Here is a 15,813-nt window from a genome sequence, read left to right as displayed (position 1 = left end):
AGAAGAACTGCATGTCAAAGATTCAGTGTATGAATTATTAATGGTATAGATTAAACGTGCCAGGACTCACTGTGGAGCCTGTTTGTTTTATTTGGATGTAATTATTTAATGGCACCTTGTTAAAAATGATAAGGAGAGGAAAACGAGAGGAGAGGAGTGGAGAGGCTTTGTTTGGAAAAGTAATTGTTGGTGGAGTTATTACGACGTGCTCCAAGCTTCACTCATTCAGTGCAGAAAAAGAAGGAAGGAGGGATGAGGCCTTGTCTGACTCAACTATACAACTTTTTTCCTCTCCTTTTTTGTCTTTTCTCTCTCTCTCTCTCCCTCTCACTCACACACAAACACACACTCCTATGTCTTTGCATTTATCTCAAATTTTACATGGCTCTGTGAAAAGAGTAGTGGAGCATAGGGGGCACTGTTCCCTATTTATACTTTCACAGTTGCATGCACTCGCTCACATACACACACATACAGTACAAGCTGCTGTCACCACCATTCTGCCATCCAAACAAACACAGTCTGACAGCATAGCTGGTGCCTGGTATGCATCCTTGCACACACACACACACACACACACACAGACCAGCCTTTATGGTGGGGTTGACTTTCATAGTGTGAGGGTTCAGTAAACTCCTGCTAGCATGCTTCATTCTCACTACCCATCCACCCATCTAAACCCCCGCTGCAGCTAAATCTGTCCCCACGGCAACATGTGGCAATGACCCTCTCCAAGAGGCTACAGGCTTCAACAGTCAGACACCTCAGCTCATACTACACAAACAGCACAATGGAGTGTTTATATATACACTGTGCACATACATGAGAGTGTAGATCATAAGGGGCAGGATTTTCCTACATACGGCTGCACACATACAGTACAGACATACCAGTGGTGGAAAGTGATTAAAGCACGAGTTCAACATGGGTCTGTGGGAGGCATTCTTTACTTAGGGTTAGGGGTTAGGTGTTTTCATTTTATTCAATCTTTCTCCCACCATGTTTATTGGGCAGCTATTGGACAATAGTTACCAGTTACTTATTGAGATAAACATATACCATCAATATGTTCTAGATTAAACTCCCAACACAACTAGATAAAAAACATTCTGCAGCTTTGACTTCGTAAAATATGTAACAGTTAAAAAAAAAACACCTAAACCTATATATATATATATATATATATATATATATATATATATATATATATATATATATATTGATGACTGAATTTACATCATCCAAAATGTTTCCAACAATTTTTAAACCCAGACAAATTTACCAAAGGTCACGGTATGATTTTGGTTTTGAGGTCTCAGCTATAACTTCCAGGGCAAACGCATGATGAAGGAATAACACAAGGCTAGCCTGGTTAGCAAGTCACCTATTGTTCACTTGCAATGGATCAATTATGCATTGCTGTTTGCTGCATAACGTGCCGCTTGCTGCAAGACGTGAATAAAACTTTTATACATAAGGTCATCCGTGAATATATTTTTTTGTGCCTGAGTCATGTCTGGGAGATTTTGGTGGTGAAGACAACAACTCATATGATCCCACACTGCTTGAAAACATCAAACTAGGTACTTTGTTATTGTTTTGATTGAGAGACCCCTTGTGGCTGAAATTACATTTAAATGCATAGTTAATCATAATAATCCAAAAATATGATATATTTCACAATAAAACTCAAGATGCACGATCCTGCAACTGGCCATGTATTAATACATTTTAATTGAGGACCTTTAGTCGAAATGGAACATTTTCACACTTTGTTATTGCTTCTTTTACTTTCATAAAGAATCTGAGTAACTTTTTTACGAGCCAATGTTTTTAGATACCTCAGAGTCACTTCAACATTTCCTGTTCCCCCCCACCACATCATGACAGACTAACTAATCGAATATTCTCTCTTTGAAGCAGCGCCACTGGATCTATTCATGTGTGAGGCTGTGTGCATGCATGTGTGTGTGTGTGTGAATGTTTCTGCACAAAGACTGCACCTTTGTGCTCTTATGTGTTCCGTTGTGTGCTTGAGTGTTTATTTACACTTGTTTGTGCAATTACTTATACTTGGCAGAGTGGTTTGTGTGTGTGTGTGTGTGTGTGTGTGTGTGTGTGCGTGCATGCGTGCGTGTGTAGGCGGCCGGGTGGATGGAAATGTTATTTATGCAGTTTTATGCAAAGCAATTATGTTGACTTAATTGGGTTTGTTTCTGTGGAGAGTGTGCCACCCCCAGTCATGTATTACTGCTATCATAGAGTGACACATCACAGACACACACACATGCAGGCTCACTCCTCGAAACACCACTTTCTACTGCATGATTGAATAATGTGAAGTGTTTGCCTTGTTTGTGAATTAGTGAAGTTGTATTCACTGTAGCAACAAAACTGTGTTACTACAGCTGTACTTCATAACGAATCATCCTAAGTCGACCGTTACTTTTGGCACATATTCCTATTTGTAGAACGGCAAATCATATACGAAAAATGAAAATGAATAAATAAAATAAATATAGAAAAAAATATATGTACTGACAGTCATCAGTGAGCATGCACAGTTAGTTCAACATTTCTTGCATGTTCGGTCACGTTGCATGTCACATACATTATGTGGAAGCACTGAATCATCCATCTCACCCACAGAAACCACTTTTTCTCCTCCTCTCCCCCTGTGCACCGTCCCATGTCTGAATTTTGAAGATAAAAGGTTAATTTGCCATCTCTCTCCTTCCTCTCGGCCAAATCAATCCACCGTAGTCTCTGTCTGCCATTGTCCTAATCAGACCCTCAACTCGCTATTGGATTTCAATGGAACAGGCACAGCCCAAAGACCCACACAACCATCTAATCAATAATCCTCAAATGGGGGTGGTTCTCTATAGGGGATCGCTCTGGTTTTAATGCTTACACAAAGAAGTGGCACAGGCTCCAATGACTTGATACAGCATGTCCTCTGGAAGTGCATTTGTCATTTAGTTAATAACAGATCGCAAACAACTTCATGTGTAGTGATTGCACTGGGTTCTCTGTCTGGTCTCCCACCCTCTAACCCTATCGCTTGACACAGAAGAAACACAAACTCAGACTTCTGCTAAATACTGATTCCTCATTGTTTTTTCTCAATCAAAACAGCAGAAAACTTTTTGAAGCAGGTAACTTTTGTGCCATTGAAAGTAAATCAGACAGAGACAAAAGTGATCTCTCAAGGCTCAATTGTTTCAACAGTTCCCGCAGTTTCATTCAATTTTCAGGCAAGGCAGATAGGGAGCAATTATAAATCCATTTTCTATTGATCGCTTTCATGCAAATAAGCCAGTCCAATTCTTTAAATGTGACAGCTTTTATTACAAAGACAGTATTGTACCATTGTAACTCAGAAATGTGTCTGTGCCACGTAGATGTGTGAGTCCTCATGTAGTGATTCCATGTTATTCTACAGGTTCCATTGTGGCCCTGCAGAGCTCTGGAAACGGACCAGATGGAGCCCACCCACCAATCACCCGCTCACCCATGGCTCAGGAGAGAGGTATGTGTTTATGTACAGACACTGGTGTTTGACCTTGATCTTTATTTTACTGAAATTTAGTGGTTGTCTTAGAAGACCCCTTGCAAATTGTGGTTCGTTCAAGAATGTGGTCTTTCAATTTGAGTGCAGGACTTACTGGTTTTATGTTTAGATTTTGTAATGCTTTCACTCAAATAGCCCCTCCTTGTGCTTAGATTTGCTCTGCTTGTGCTCAAATTGTGCACTTACACAAATGTTGTTGTTCGGTTAGATTTTCTTCAGCTCTTCTCCTCAAGCTCACGCTGCTTCTGTACGCGTGCATAAAACATCTGCTTTTCTCCACTCTTGGATTTATTTGTGCAACAATTCTGTCAAAATTCCCCAACCAATAGAATTCCAGGAATAGACACATGAAATTCTTCCGCCCCCAAAGTGAGTGCATTAACTTTGAGAGTCGCGTCATACTTTCCCATCTGCAATCCAAACAAAACAATATCTGATTGCAACCACAGTTTGAGCAAAGGTAAGCACAAGCAGGAGATATTTGAGTGTGAGCGCAGGATTTTGAGTGAGAGCATTACAAAATCTGAAATCAATAAGTGCTGCCCTCAAAATTAAAGACCACGCTCTTCAATAAAGACAGAAAAATAAACAGAAATGCATGCACGGTAGCCTCTTTTAGTGTGGAACATAAATATTCTCCAGATTTTGCATCATATTCAGATTATTTAAGGATATATACAAAATCAAACTTGTCCAAAACACTTTGTTCCTTTAAATTCCTGCATGAAGATTAGAGACATGGGTACAGACGAGTAAACAATGTGACCTGACTGGCTTTGTGCAAGATTTCCCATTGTTTGTATGAATCTACTGTTCCAAAAAACAAGTTCCCTCAGCAAGTAAACCACCCGTGTCACACTTTTTGTATTGCTCTTCTATTTAAACTTTTTAAAAACACACAGGATCAAGTGATGGTTGTACTTTAGGCTGGGCAGGTGCACAAACAAACACGCATATGTACAAGGTCTGAGTTTTATACTTCATCACTGGGAGGAAAACTATCGTTTGGCAAAGTCAAGTTATCCTGGACTCTGTTCAAGCTAGAATGCAAACACACAAACCACATGTGTTTCACATGTGGGAAATTGTTTACAGCACTTATGGCCACTTCTCGACCATCAACTAAAAATAGCAGAATTTCTCATTTAAAGCAAATAAAAAAATCAGCATCTACACAACAGGGCGAAAAAAACAAAAAACCCAGATGGACTTGTATGTAACTTTAATGGAACGAGTGCAATGCTCCCTCTCTATCACCCACCAAAGAGCAGTTAAGTCAGACAGAGACAGAGGGAGTGGACGGATGAAGACAAAGAGGGAGAGCCAAGCGCTGTAAAAGGTTATTTCCCAACATGATGAAATCAAGCTGGAGATTTAATGCTGCTCTCTAATGCCTGTAAACCTCCAGCCCTCCCCAGCCCGGTCTAGGAAAGCACAGTGCTGGTTAACAGAGCTGGCTGTTGTTTTTTTGCTGTTTTCCAAGCTTGGATTAAGAACCCCCCCACCCAACCGCCCACCCACCCGCCCGCCCGCCTCCTGAACACACACGTTCCACTTTGCTCAAGTGGCGTCCTCCCTAAGAGCCTCGCTCCACTCTTCATTTCCATAAATCCGCTGAATGTCCCTTTTTTGTCCCCACTTTCTCTCAGGCGTGCTTTGCCGGCTGCCTGTTGTTGTTGTCGTCCAGTTGAGAGCTTCATTCGCTGTTTGAGAAAGAGAGAAAGGTTTATGTGTGTGCGAGTGTGTGGAGAGGGAGTGAAGCAGAGAGAGAGAGAAATCCTTGAATGTGTTATTTGCTTTTAGCACTGTCTGCAAAATGTTCCTCTCCCCATCCATTTTCCAGGCAATTTAAAGTGTGGTATTACACAGTGTATTTTTTTTCTCCTCCTCTCCCAGAATCCCCTTACCCTAATGGAAGCAAAACATTACAATAATGTCCTCGCTCCTTAAACCCAACACTCGCAGCCTAAGCACTTTCAGGCCCCAATCGCTCTTTCCCTCCGTTGCACTGTCTTTCCCTCCCACGCACACTTTCTTTCTTGGCCTCTGTCTCTTTCCCACACACACACACATGCATATGCACAGACACACTCACCTAGAGCATTTATATTTCTGCCGCTCTGTTATCTGCCCCCCGCAAAGAAGCATAAATATGTACATGTATGCATTTATGTGCACACAAGCATATGGTGAATACTCCTTCCTCCCCCCTCAAATTTTCTCATGCCCTTTTAGCAAAATCGAGGAATTACACTCGTCTTAACTCGTACTTTCCAAACCGGTTGTTTCCCTAAACACCAAACTCACTGAAGAGTCTGTACACTTTCACTCAACAAAGATAACTATCGGATCTAATACATAGCCGTTGTCATACAATGGCCATCCGGCAACCTCTCTGTATTCGTGGCGGTCTGGGCGAACCTTTCTGTGGGATTTTAAAAAACGAACAGGGCAGCTTAAAAGGGCGAATCTCAAGCGAGGATGGCTCCAAATGTCAATTTGAATGGTGGAGGCAAGTTTGGGCCTCAGAGGCTTTGACACATCTATTGACTGAATAGCTCAGAATAACATAGTAGCCGTGGTCAAACCACAGGCACATTCTGTGGAGAGACGAGGTGTGCTTTTAAATCAAGAAGACACATTCTTTGGTATTAGCAGGAAGACACACACATGCACTTGGTTTTTGCAGCAACATACACGTTTCAGGGGAGATGTACACCTGTACTTTTGCCAGTGATAGAGCTCACTACATCTCTTTGTGTGTGATTAATTGTGCTCAACTATCATTGTACATGCTAATACCTGGTCCATGCTATGTTACTCATGGGTTTGTATCTCTGAATAACAAGAACCAGCGAAGAAGATATATCAAATCTTGCAAAAGGAAGGGTCTCTTTACTGTAGGAAATAAAATATATATCCAAATGTGATATCCAGGTCTGTTGAGCCACAGAATGATCAAACATCCATCGCATCCATCAACATTTCATTTCACTGAGCAGTTACATTCACTGCTGAACCACTCTCTTGGATTTTAGCTAAGTGTGGACATTGTCTTTTGTCTTTATCTGTGTGTTTCAGGATTCATGTCCAACATGCAGAGGAACCAGGCCGGCTCCCAGTTTGCTTCGCCTCAGTCTGGACCCTCTATGTCCCCGCACCCTTCACCTGGGGGCCCATTGTATCCTGGAATGGTTCCCTACTCCCAGAGCGGCCCCACAGGCCATTACGGACCTCAAGGATCACAGTATGGACATCAAGGTTAGAGCCTTTGTGCCTAAATGAGCTTTTACACATTGTAACTTGTTGTGATTGGCCTTTCTAACTTTCTAAACCTTTTGAGAAGCCTGGCAGATTGATTAATCAAAAAGCTTAAGCACCAAGGTCACCTGTACATCTCTGGTAGGCCAGTGGCACTATTTCCTCATGTTAACGGTCTGGGCACAAGAAAATGTTACCCGGTGATGCAGGGAGTATTCTACTCTGCTGCTGCACTGGCAAGTTTAGTGCCAATAAGACAGGTACATGATAGTTCATGATAGTTCTATGAGCTGAAATATTAAATACTAAGGCAAGAGACAATACATCTGCTGTTGAATTGAAAAATATATTTGTACCATTGACTTCTGTCCATAACGGGCTGCAAAACATTCCTCTTTTTCAAACTAGTTAATACAGGGTTGTTTGATGCTTCTAATAAGCTACAATAGGTGCTGCCACATTGAACTCTGTGGCCACGTGGATCCAATGATGTGCTTGTCGAAGTTCACTAAGGTTGAAATTTACACACTAAAAAGATGCTTTGTATTGTGCTTGCTGAAAGGTTAGCTCAGAGCAACATGATTTCCACAAATGAAAAAAATTCAAAAGCATTTAGAAATATCCAGAATTGTTGCAAAATGAAAATTTGTAGTTTAAAATAATAAATGTCTTCGTTCCTTTGGCTTTTCGTTGGCCCCAAAAGTAATTCTGAAAGACGAGCAACAGCCCCACACAGCAAGCAGTCAGACATGTGCATGTAGGGGAATTAGGGGAACTATAACCTTTGAATGCTTCAACCAACTCTGGGGATAATGGGGCTCGCATGTCTCTTGCACCTTTATTTTGGGGCTCAGGGCTGAAAAGTTTGGGAACCTCGAGCTTAAAGCATCTGATTCAACATTCTCCTAAAGACACAAGACCTGATCTAGATTTCCACTTTTGTAATCTGATCAAAATCCATCCACCTCAAATTTGTCATGTTTCATTATCTTGATACTTAAATAACTGAGTCCTTGGAGCATAAAACATAAAATAACTCCTGTCACAATTTTGTCAAAATAGAGAATTTAACTTCCATGCCGAGAAAAAACATTCAAAACCAAAAATGATTGAATTTGATTTCCCACAATCTATGGCTGCTTTCATGTTTTCATATTAATTATTAATCATATAAACTAATAACTGGGTGTTATAGAGAAGTTTGACATCGGATGGGAAAGACACATTTGTCTTTTTTAACAAATGTTGGCCCCCATTCCACAGTCACATCAGGCCTTGACACAACAGTGTCACTGGTTTCAAAGAGATTTTGTTAATGAGGAATACAAAAGACTCATTTTAAAAGACATATCCAACTTCTGTATCTGTCTCTCAGTCTGTCACTCTTTCTACGACACATACACACACACAGATATCGTCGTCCCTCATCCCGTATGGTGGGTCACTGGGTCTCACAGCAGGCATCAAAAAACGGGCGTCTAAGGGTGTAACTCAGAATATTTATGAGACACTTGAACCCTGGAAAGACCTCTTGATTCCCCTCATGATTTGATTATGAGTTGGCTCCAGACTCACAAGGGAGACTGACACTTTTTCAGGTTATCCACTGAATGATGATAATGTCCAGTCCTGTAAATGAGCTCAATCTCTTAATATTAGCATCTCAGAAAAGGGGCCAGTCTTTTTAAAGTCTTATTAGTTTAGTTGTGGATAATTTGAAGTTCCTTCAAATACATGAAGACTTACTTATAGTCAGTGTACTGTTTGTAGAAGGATATAAAAGCAGTCGCCCATTTCCCCTAATCTTAAATCCAGGACAAACCATGGAAGTCATCTTTACAATGCAAGATGAAACAAAACTCAACAGATTCTAAACAGGTCGCATTTGACGCATTGGTCATCTGTCACTGTGACAGCAAGTGGACTTTTAAGATGAAATGGTGAGTGGAGGATTAGTCACACTATTTCAATCAGCAAAAGAGGAATAACAGAAAAGCTGGATGTATTTCATCAACTCTTTAGGTACGGAGGATGCATTAGATCCATCATGGGCACCAGGCACAGGGGATAAGGCTGTTACATTATTTAAAACACAGAGTTAGCTTGTTAATAGCAGTAACAAAATCAGTGGTGGAGTCAGTGCCAGTTTGGTTTTGAGAGGGTCTGGGTCCAAGGTTTAAGATTTAAGATGGATCTGTTTCAAGCTTGGGTCCAGCTCTGTTTAAGGCAGACCTCTAATGAGAAGAACAAGATTCACATGTTATCTCATAGACACACAACATGCAAAAATGAGGCTTCAATCTATTACAAAAACTATAAAACTTAACAACAAAAGAATCATCAAGAGTATAAAATATATTGAATCACATTTCCACATATGCATCTAAATAACAGAATATATCCAGGTATTCTTCTAGATTTTCAGCCCAGCAAACCTCTCTGCTCATTCAAACAGTCACTATAGTTGTTCCAGATATTGTTAACTATTTTAAACTCTTGTGTAGTTGATACTCAATGAAAAAATACCTTGGAAAAACAAGTCACAGATTTCAGGAAATTTGGAGGAGAAAAAAAGTTTGGATCGTTCTCTATAATTGAGCAGTCTTTGCTCACTTGTTTTTCTCCAACGTTTTCTCCAGGCCATCCAATAAACATTGACATCTGCTGTTGTACTTCGTTTTCCTGCCATTGGCAACACACCAGATGAAACATTATGGTATTTTTTGGTAAATGTGTGTTTTAATGTGTCACCTTGATAAATACGCCCAACCATGCGTGAGCTTTCCCAAAAATGCAGCCTCTCCCTCGCATTCATTAATGTTGATTAATAGCCCTAATGCATTTGGTATTTGGTCTCCCTTCTCCGCCCACTCTTATCTCTTAATGTGACTTTGGCTGGGCTGACAGCCCAGTAAGCTGAGGGAAAAAAAGGAGGAATAAAGTAAGCAGGGAGTGACAGCGAGGGGGACGAGCCTGGAAGTGGCTCTGAAGGCAGATGAGCGTGAAATCCCGCTCTGATGACAGGAAGGATGTTCCCATCGGAAACAGAAAGAACAGCTCAGGCCTGCTGTCTTCTCATCACACACATATATAGTACATATACAATACATATAAGTTATGTATGTATAATCTCATTCAAGTTTTATACATATGCAACTTACCTGCATTTGTCCTACATGTAGATATTTGGACAACAGCACAGGGAGTATATAAACTGTGTGGTTGCATGGATTTCTCTTTTCCCTCTGTCATCTCCCATTGACAACACTCATATTCATCTCTAATATAACTCAACCCAATCCTATTTTAACCTTTAGTGGACATTTAGACAAAAAAGAGTCTGAAAACAACACAATGAGTTGTATTCATAGACAGAACATGCAATACAATTAAGGCAGTACATTTTTAGAAATCCATTCATGAGTTTAAAGGCTTATTAGATGCCAAATGCAGCACACCACACCAATAATACTATGCATTTTCTACCCGGAATGTGTGTTTGCACATGATTTACAACACTGCATTACACTTTTAAACCGAATTTTTCTAGACCGATATTTTTTATTACACACTCACATTCCGAAATATGAAAACAGTGCTGTACATCATCAACCTAGTTTTCAGTACTGGAAACCATTCATATGGACTACAGGTCAGATCTGGGGCCCCAGTTCTTCAAGCGCCTGTCAGAAGCCTGTTTTCGGGCTGAACAGGACAGACTGCTGCTGGTCATTGTTCTTAATGACAGCTCCATCTGCTCGCCTTCCCTCTTCTTAGCACACTAACAAATAAGCCACATTAGCCAACACGGAAACTCGCTCCAAGTTCCTGAACTCAGGCTCTCTGTTTTCCTTGGCAGTGTCTCGGGCCTCACACGTGTGTGTGTGTGTGTGTGTGTGTGTGCGTGCGTGTGTGAGTAAGAACAAATAAAACTGTCTGATGCAGCAGCTCTTTACTCTTTTATCAGGGCCACATTAGCCTCTATTCAACAGTTATCGTGACACATGAGACTGCAGCAGGATATGGTGCTTCTCAAAACAATACTGAAATATGTTGTAGTTATTTCCATAGACCTTGGAATAGATAAGACTGCTTCCGACTGTAGCCAAAGTTTTTTTTTATTTATTTATTTTTTGATTAATGCACACTTGAACTGTGCCAACATTTTTCGCTTCTGATGTTTCTCCACTGTCTGAATAAGAGCTCTTTCAGTGATAGGACTTCCTAGTATTTCCCCCCGAATATTTAAGCTGCTAAATGTTTATGGCTGTGCTTTGAAAGCCCAGTTTATCTTAAGTAAAACTGATCTTGTACAGTGTGTTGATATCAAGCCCGTCCTCAGGACTCCAACAGCTGTTTTCAAGACATGCACTGAATGAGCGTGATACGGAGCCAGCGTGTTGAAAGCAGTGGACGCAAGACAGACGGAGGAGGAGAAGGATATCATGCCATTACAGGAAAGAGATTTAGAGTCTGTCTCTGCTCTGCTCTCTCTCCCACCCATCGCACAGTCCCCCAGAGGGGTTAAGCACTCCGCTGGTAATGACCATGCTTCAGACAGCACTTTCAGGACTTGGTGCCTTGCCGCAGCCGACGTGTAATTCGGGCCAGAAAAAAAAAAACAAGACTAGAGAGCCAGCGTCTGGGGGGAGGAGGGAGGGAGTGGAGTTTTTTGTTGGACATTGACAGTGTGTGGAGCTCGGCAGCCCCCAAGGCACAGCCTGACTCTGCCTAGGCTCAGACGCCCTGCCGGGGAAGGTGCTGAGGTGGCTGAGAGAGGATGTGGAGGCCTCAGGCAAGCAGAGATGCAGAAAAAAACTCTCCCAGTAAGTCATGTATACAGCAGAATTTTACTGGGATTTAGAACTGTACAAAGCCAAAGGAACTTTAGTGACATTACCGACAGACTTGATTCCAAAATTCTAAATTAAGTAAAATTATATTTAACTTGATATTATTGTATAACACGTGAAGTTCTGTTAGAAGGAAAAAATTGAGGCAATAGAGTCTTAAAGCAGCCATGGTTAACTCCTGACATTAAATCAATTATGTAATCAAAGTCAACTTTATTGTCAATTCTGCCATATGTACAGGACATAGACGGATTGAAATGCTGTTTCTCTCTGATACCCAGTTTAAAAATATAAGTAGACAGAACAAGACATACAAATATGCGAAAACAGAACATATAAGTATGCAACTTAATAAAGCACTCAAACCATAGTACACAGTGCTACATAGTATGCAGTCATAAGACACACGCTGGATTGGATGAGAGTACTGCAAACCGGAATAGTGAAAATGTGAAGTAGGGCATTTACGACTACTGCGTTTTAGTAGTTGTCAATTTTTCCCAATAAGTAATTAACTAGTCGATTAATCGTGGGAGACATATTTTTCTGACACTTGTCAATGTGTGTGAGAGAGGTGATGCTTGGTGTTCAGTGATAGGACATTTAAAGAAATCTCTAGATTGTCGTCTGCCTTTCTTGGCCTCTCTGTTGTCGCTTCTCTCCGCTAACTTTCCTGCTGCTAGCGTTAGCCGGAAGCAGGTGTAGCTTTAGATGGTAATGCATAGTGCTGGTATTGTTTTTGCACTTACTGACGGTTTTATATTCTCCGGTTAAGTATTTCCACACTTTAGTCGAGCATCTGAATCTGTTCGTTTCTTTCCCGCTCTTGTGGCATGTCTGCTATTTTAACACCCACACTGCAGTGTTAAAGTCACGCATGACAACTATGGCTTGTCATTATCAACAGCCCCCCCTGCTGCTTATTTGCTGTACAATACTACACTGTGCCAAACCCAAAGATGAATGACTTGTCTACAATGATACAGTGTCAACTAGTGGTTTTGATAGTAAACCTGTCTGTGAAACCTCTATTGTGGAGCAGAAGTAACAGGTTGTCTTCTCCTTGTTGATACACTACACTCCTACCATCTTCCCCCAGCCCCTACCACATCCACAGAAAAAGTAAAAGAGAAAAAATGCTGTTATTCATTTCTTTTATTTGTGTTGGGACGCATGCGGACATGGACAGCCTGCCCGTGCTCCTGTCCTTGGGAGCTCAAGCATGCAGCCATGTAATCTGCGTTCCACTCCTTATTGATGGAGTTCACAGATCCGGAGGCTGCGTTGCTGCACCCTTATACCTTACTCCACCGTAGCCGGTAAAATGACTGCCTCGGCTGTTAGCATTGGACGGTCCACTCTGCTGAGGAAGCAGTAGACGGTAATCTGCTCGGTCACACTCCAGCTCTCCCGCGGGAATGCAGGGATTAAACCTGGCGTACGATATATAGTGTTGCCAAATGCGTGACCGTGCCGGGAATTTCCGTGAAATTGTGAGCGAAGCACCATGAGTTCTCCTTCTCCTCCCCTCTATAAATACCACCAAGACTACCCAAAGGCAGAAAATCAGGCAGGAAACCAAGACTGACCCACAAGGACGCGAAGATGGGACAAATAAGAAATGACATCCTCCTTGTCCTCCTTTCCTTTTGATTGGTTTCCAGAGAAGGATGAGAAGCGTTCACAGAAGTGAGTGCAGTTGACGACACACTTCTATGCATATATAGGCCTGCTGTATGTTAATGATAACATAAGTGGCCTGTTTGAATGCCAGGGTGTGTTATTTCTTAGCACTTACACTATGTTTTTTTTCAGAGTTAACACAATAGAGAGAAAATTAATCCGGAATTAATAAAAGTTGAGTTGATGCCACCACCACCTATGCAATGGATTCTGTCAATAAGAGGCCTGTATCCGCACCTTTAGTATAATTTAATATATGCTATTTTATCTTATCTTATAGTTATCTGCATTTTGTCTTTGACCTCTGCAGTGATCCAGGGTCTAATGTAATCTGAATGGCACTTTCACAGCTTTAGAAACCATGAATGACACATTTAATTTCGGCGTGGATCTGTCAGTCATTTTAAAAAGCGGGTTAGTGCGCTATCTGTCCTTGAAGAAGTGCTCTGCCGCAGCACCAATCCTTCAGGAAGTGAATCATTCTTGTCAGGACAGAGCGGGACTCTCACAGGAAAGCTTAGCATTAACCCAGTCCCACAGCTACTCTGTCTTTCCTTTGTCAGCCAAGGCAAATGCAGCCCACAACTAGAACATTTTGAATGGTAGAGCATCCTCACTGATAAGTTCTCTCAGTGCTGCGTTACTTAATGACACTTTTCTAAACAATATTCTGTAGGATTTGGCTTCTCATCTGCTCCCCCAGTAAAGTAGAAACCAGTCTCATGAAAACTTCCAGACTCTCACTCCCACTTGTTGGAACTTTTGGCCGGTCTGCTGAAGACAGGGGGAAAAATGCAGACTGTCCAAATGGGACTGTGTGATATAAACAACTCCCAGGGAGGTGTGCTGGAGCCCCAGTCTGCCACAAGAGCCAAAAATCACAAAGTGTCCACCCAGGCCACAGAGAATGTTTGGCAGGCAGCCATGACATGGGGGCTCAACAGCTGTCCAAAGAGGGTTGAGAGAGGTCACTGAGTGGGGCCTCGTTCATCTGCAGCAAACTGTCCATGCAGCGCAAGAGGAATGGCCACCGCTCCCTGGATTTTCCACAGCGTTGTACACTGTAAGAAACATGGAAATGTATCTTTCACTGGTTGCGAGGTCTCTGACGTAATATTTATGCATTTACTCAGACAAGCAGATGGACGCACACACACAATTGTGCACAATACGTATCCTCCTGTGTTCGTTAGCAGACACCCTTTCTTCCTGAACGCTTCCCTATTATAGCCCCAAAACCCTTGACAGGTGTCAGCCTTACTCAGCTCACCGCCTCACCAAAGCCTGCCCAGAAATAATCCGCTTCTTCTCTTCCCATCTCCCACAGTAGATTTCATCACAATTTCTGGACAAATTCAACCGGAGCTGCTGACTTTTATGGGAAAGACTTTTATTTTTGATTCAATATAAATCCTATCTCGGGGGTTGAGGGGCAGGAGTTTGTTCCCCCCTCCCATTCTTCTGTCTGCCTGTCTTACTCTCTTCTTTCTGCCCCGCCCTCAGCCGCTTCCTCCTGCTCTCTCCCTCTGTCGGACTCGTGGGCTTACTATGTCATGTGGAAAGTGTCTTCACCGAAGCAGCTCGAGGACACTGAGAAGCGATTTCCATTTTCGGAGTCCCCCCCTCACACCATCCCACCCCCACCCAGTGTGGAATATTGTCATTCAACTTTCCCTCGTTTCAGCGTGCGGAAAAGCCTTCAGGTTTTAAAGGGACTTGATCCCCTTTTCCAGACATATTCTCAGAGGATTAAGCAGTGAGGCCCAACTAAAGCACCCTTAATCAAATCAAAATAAATAGCCCTCTTTACAATGGAGGATGCCACATTTTCCATTTCTATTTTGCAGGGGATTTGTCCCAGGGAGGGAATATCACAGTTGAAAAGGCCCAGTGCCTGCAGAGGCGATACAATGCGATGTGCTCTGCGTGTGAATGTGTGGTGCACTTACATGTACAGTAGGTGGGTTTCAGTGTACATGTTGTTTTTGATAGCATGGTGATTCTCTCTCAGCTCTTATTACAGTTGGTGTTGGAGGCGAGCCAGGCTTTTGGAGCCAAAATGAAGGGGTTTAAGTGTGCCTTAGGAAAGCTCCTGGCACCGGGGCCTGGTGGCACTCCGGGGCAGCAAGAAAGCATTTACTGTAGATTAGAGCTCCTCTCAAGTGTTTCACAAAGTCGGCCTTAAGCTTGGCAATTGTTCCCAGGGCCATCCAGCAATCTGCAATGTCACCAGATCACAGCCCATATAGTTTTTCTTCCTGCGTCCGCTGGAGGTTGTATAGGTGGTGAATCAGAATTTACTTCAGCACTTTGCATTCCTCATTCCTCACCTGTCAGAGCATTATTTTCTTGATGGATGAAATTGTTGTATGTGTCACTGTTGTAGGTATAAGTGTATCCGCTGATACACACTTGATAAACACTCCATTTCACTCAAATGAA

The 15,813-nt window shown here is 42.1% G+C and overlaps 1 protein-coding gene across 7 annotated transcripts in view; it reads left to right on the top strand.

Annotated features, from left to right (window-relative positions):
* The window catches only part of LOC109627887 (AT-rich interactive domain-containing protein 1B-like), a 204,397-nt gene that overhangs the window by 159,516 nt on the left and 29,068 nt on the right, over positions 1-15,813 (top strand). For all 7 annotated transcript variants that reach the window (XM_069536161.1, XM_069536160.1, XM_069536157.1 and 4 more), the window contains 2 exons: positions 3,446-3,532; positions 6,656-6,835. In XM_069536161.1, coding sequence (XP_069392262.1) covers positions 3,446-3,532; positions 6,656-6,835 — 267 coding nt within the window. The remainder of the gene's footprint in view (positions 1-3,445; positions 3,533-6,655; positions 6,836-15,813) is intronic.

Source organism: Paralichthys olivaceus, chromosome 12 (assembly GCF_024713975.1).
Source record: "Paralichthys olivaceus isolate ysfri-2021 chromosome 12, ASM2471397v2, whole genome shotgun sequence".
NCBI lineage: Eukaryota > Metazoa > Chordata > Actinopteri > Pleuronectiformes > Paralichthyidae > Paralichthys > Paralichthys olivaceus.
The sequence above is the reverse complement of the archived record's forward strand: the minus strand, read 5'-3'. Positions and strand labels throughout refer to the sequence as shown.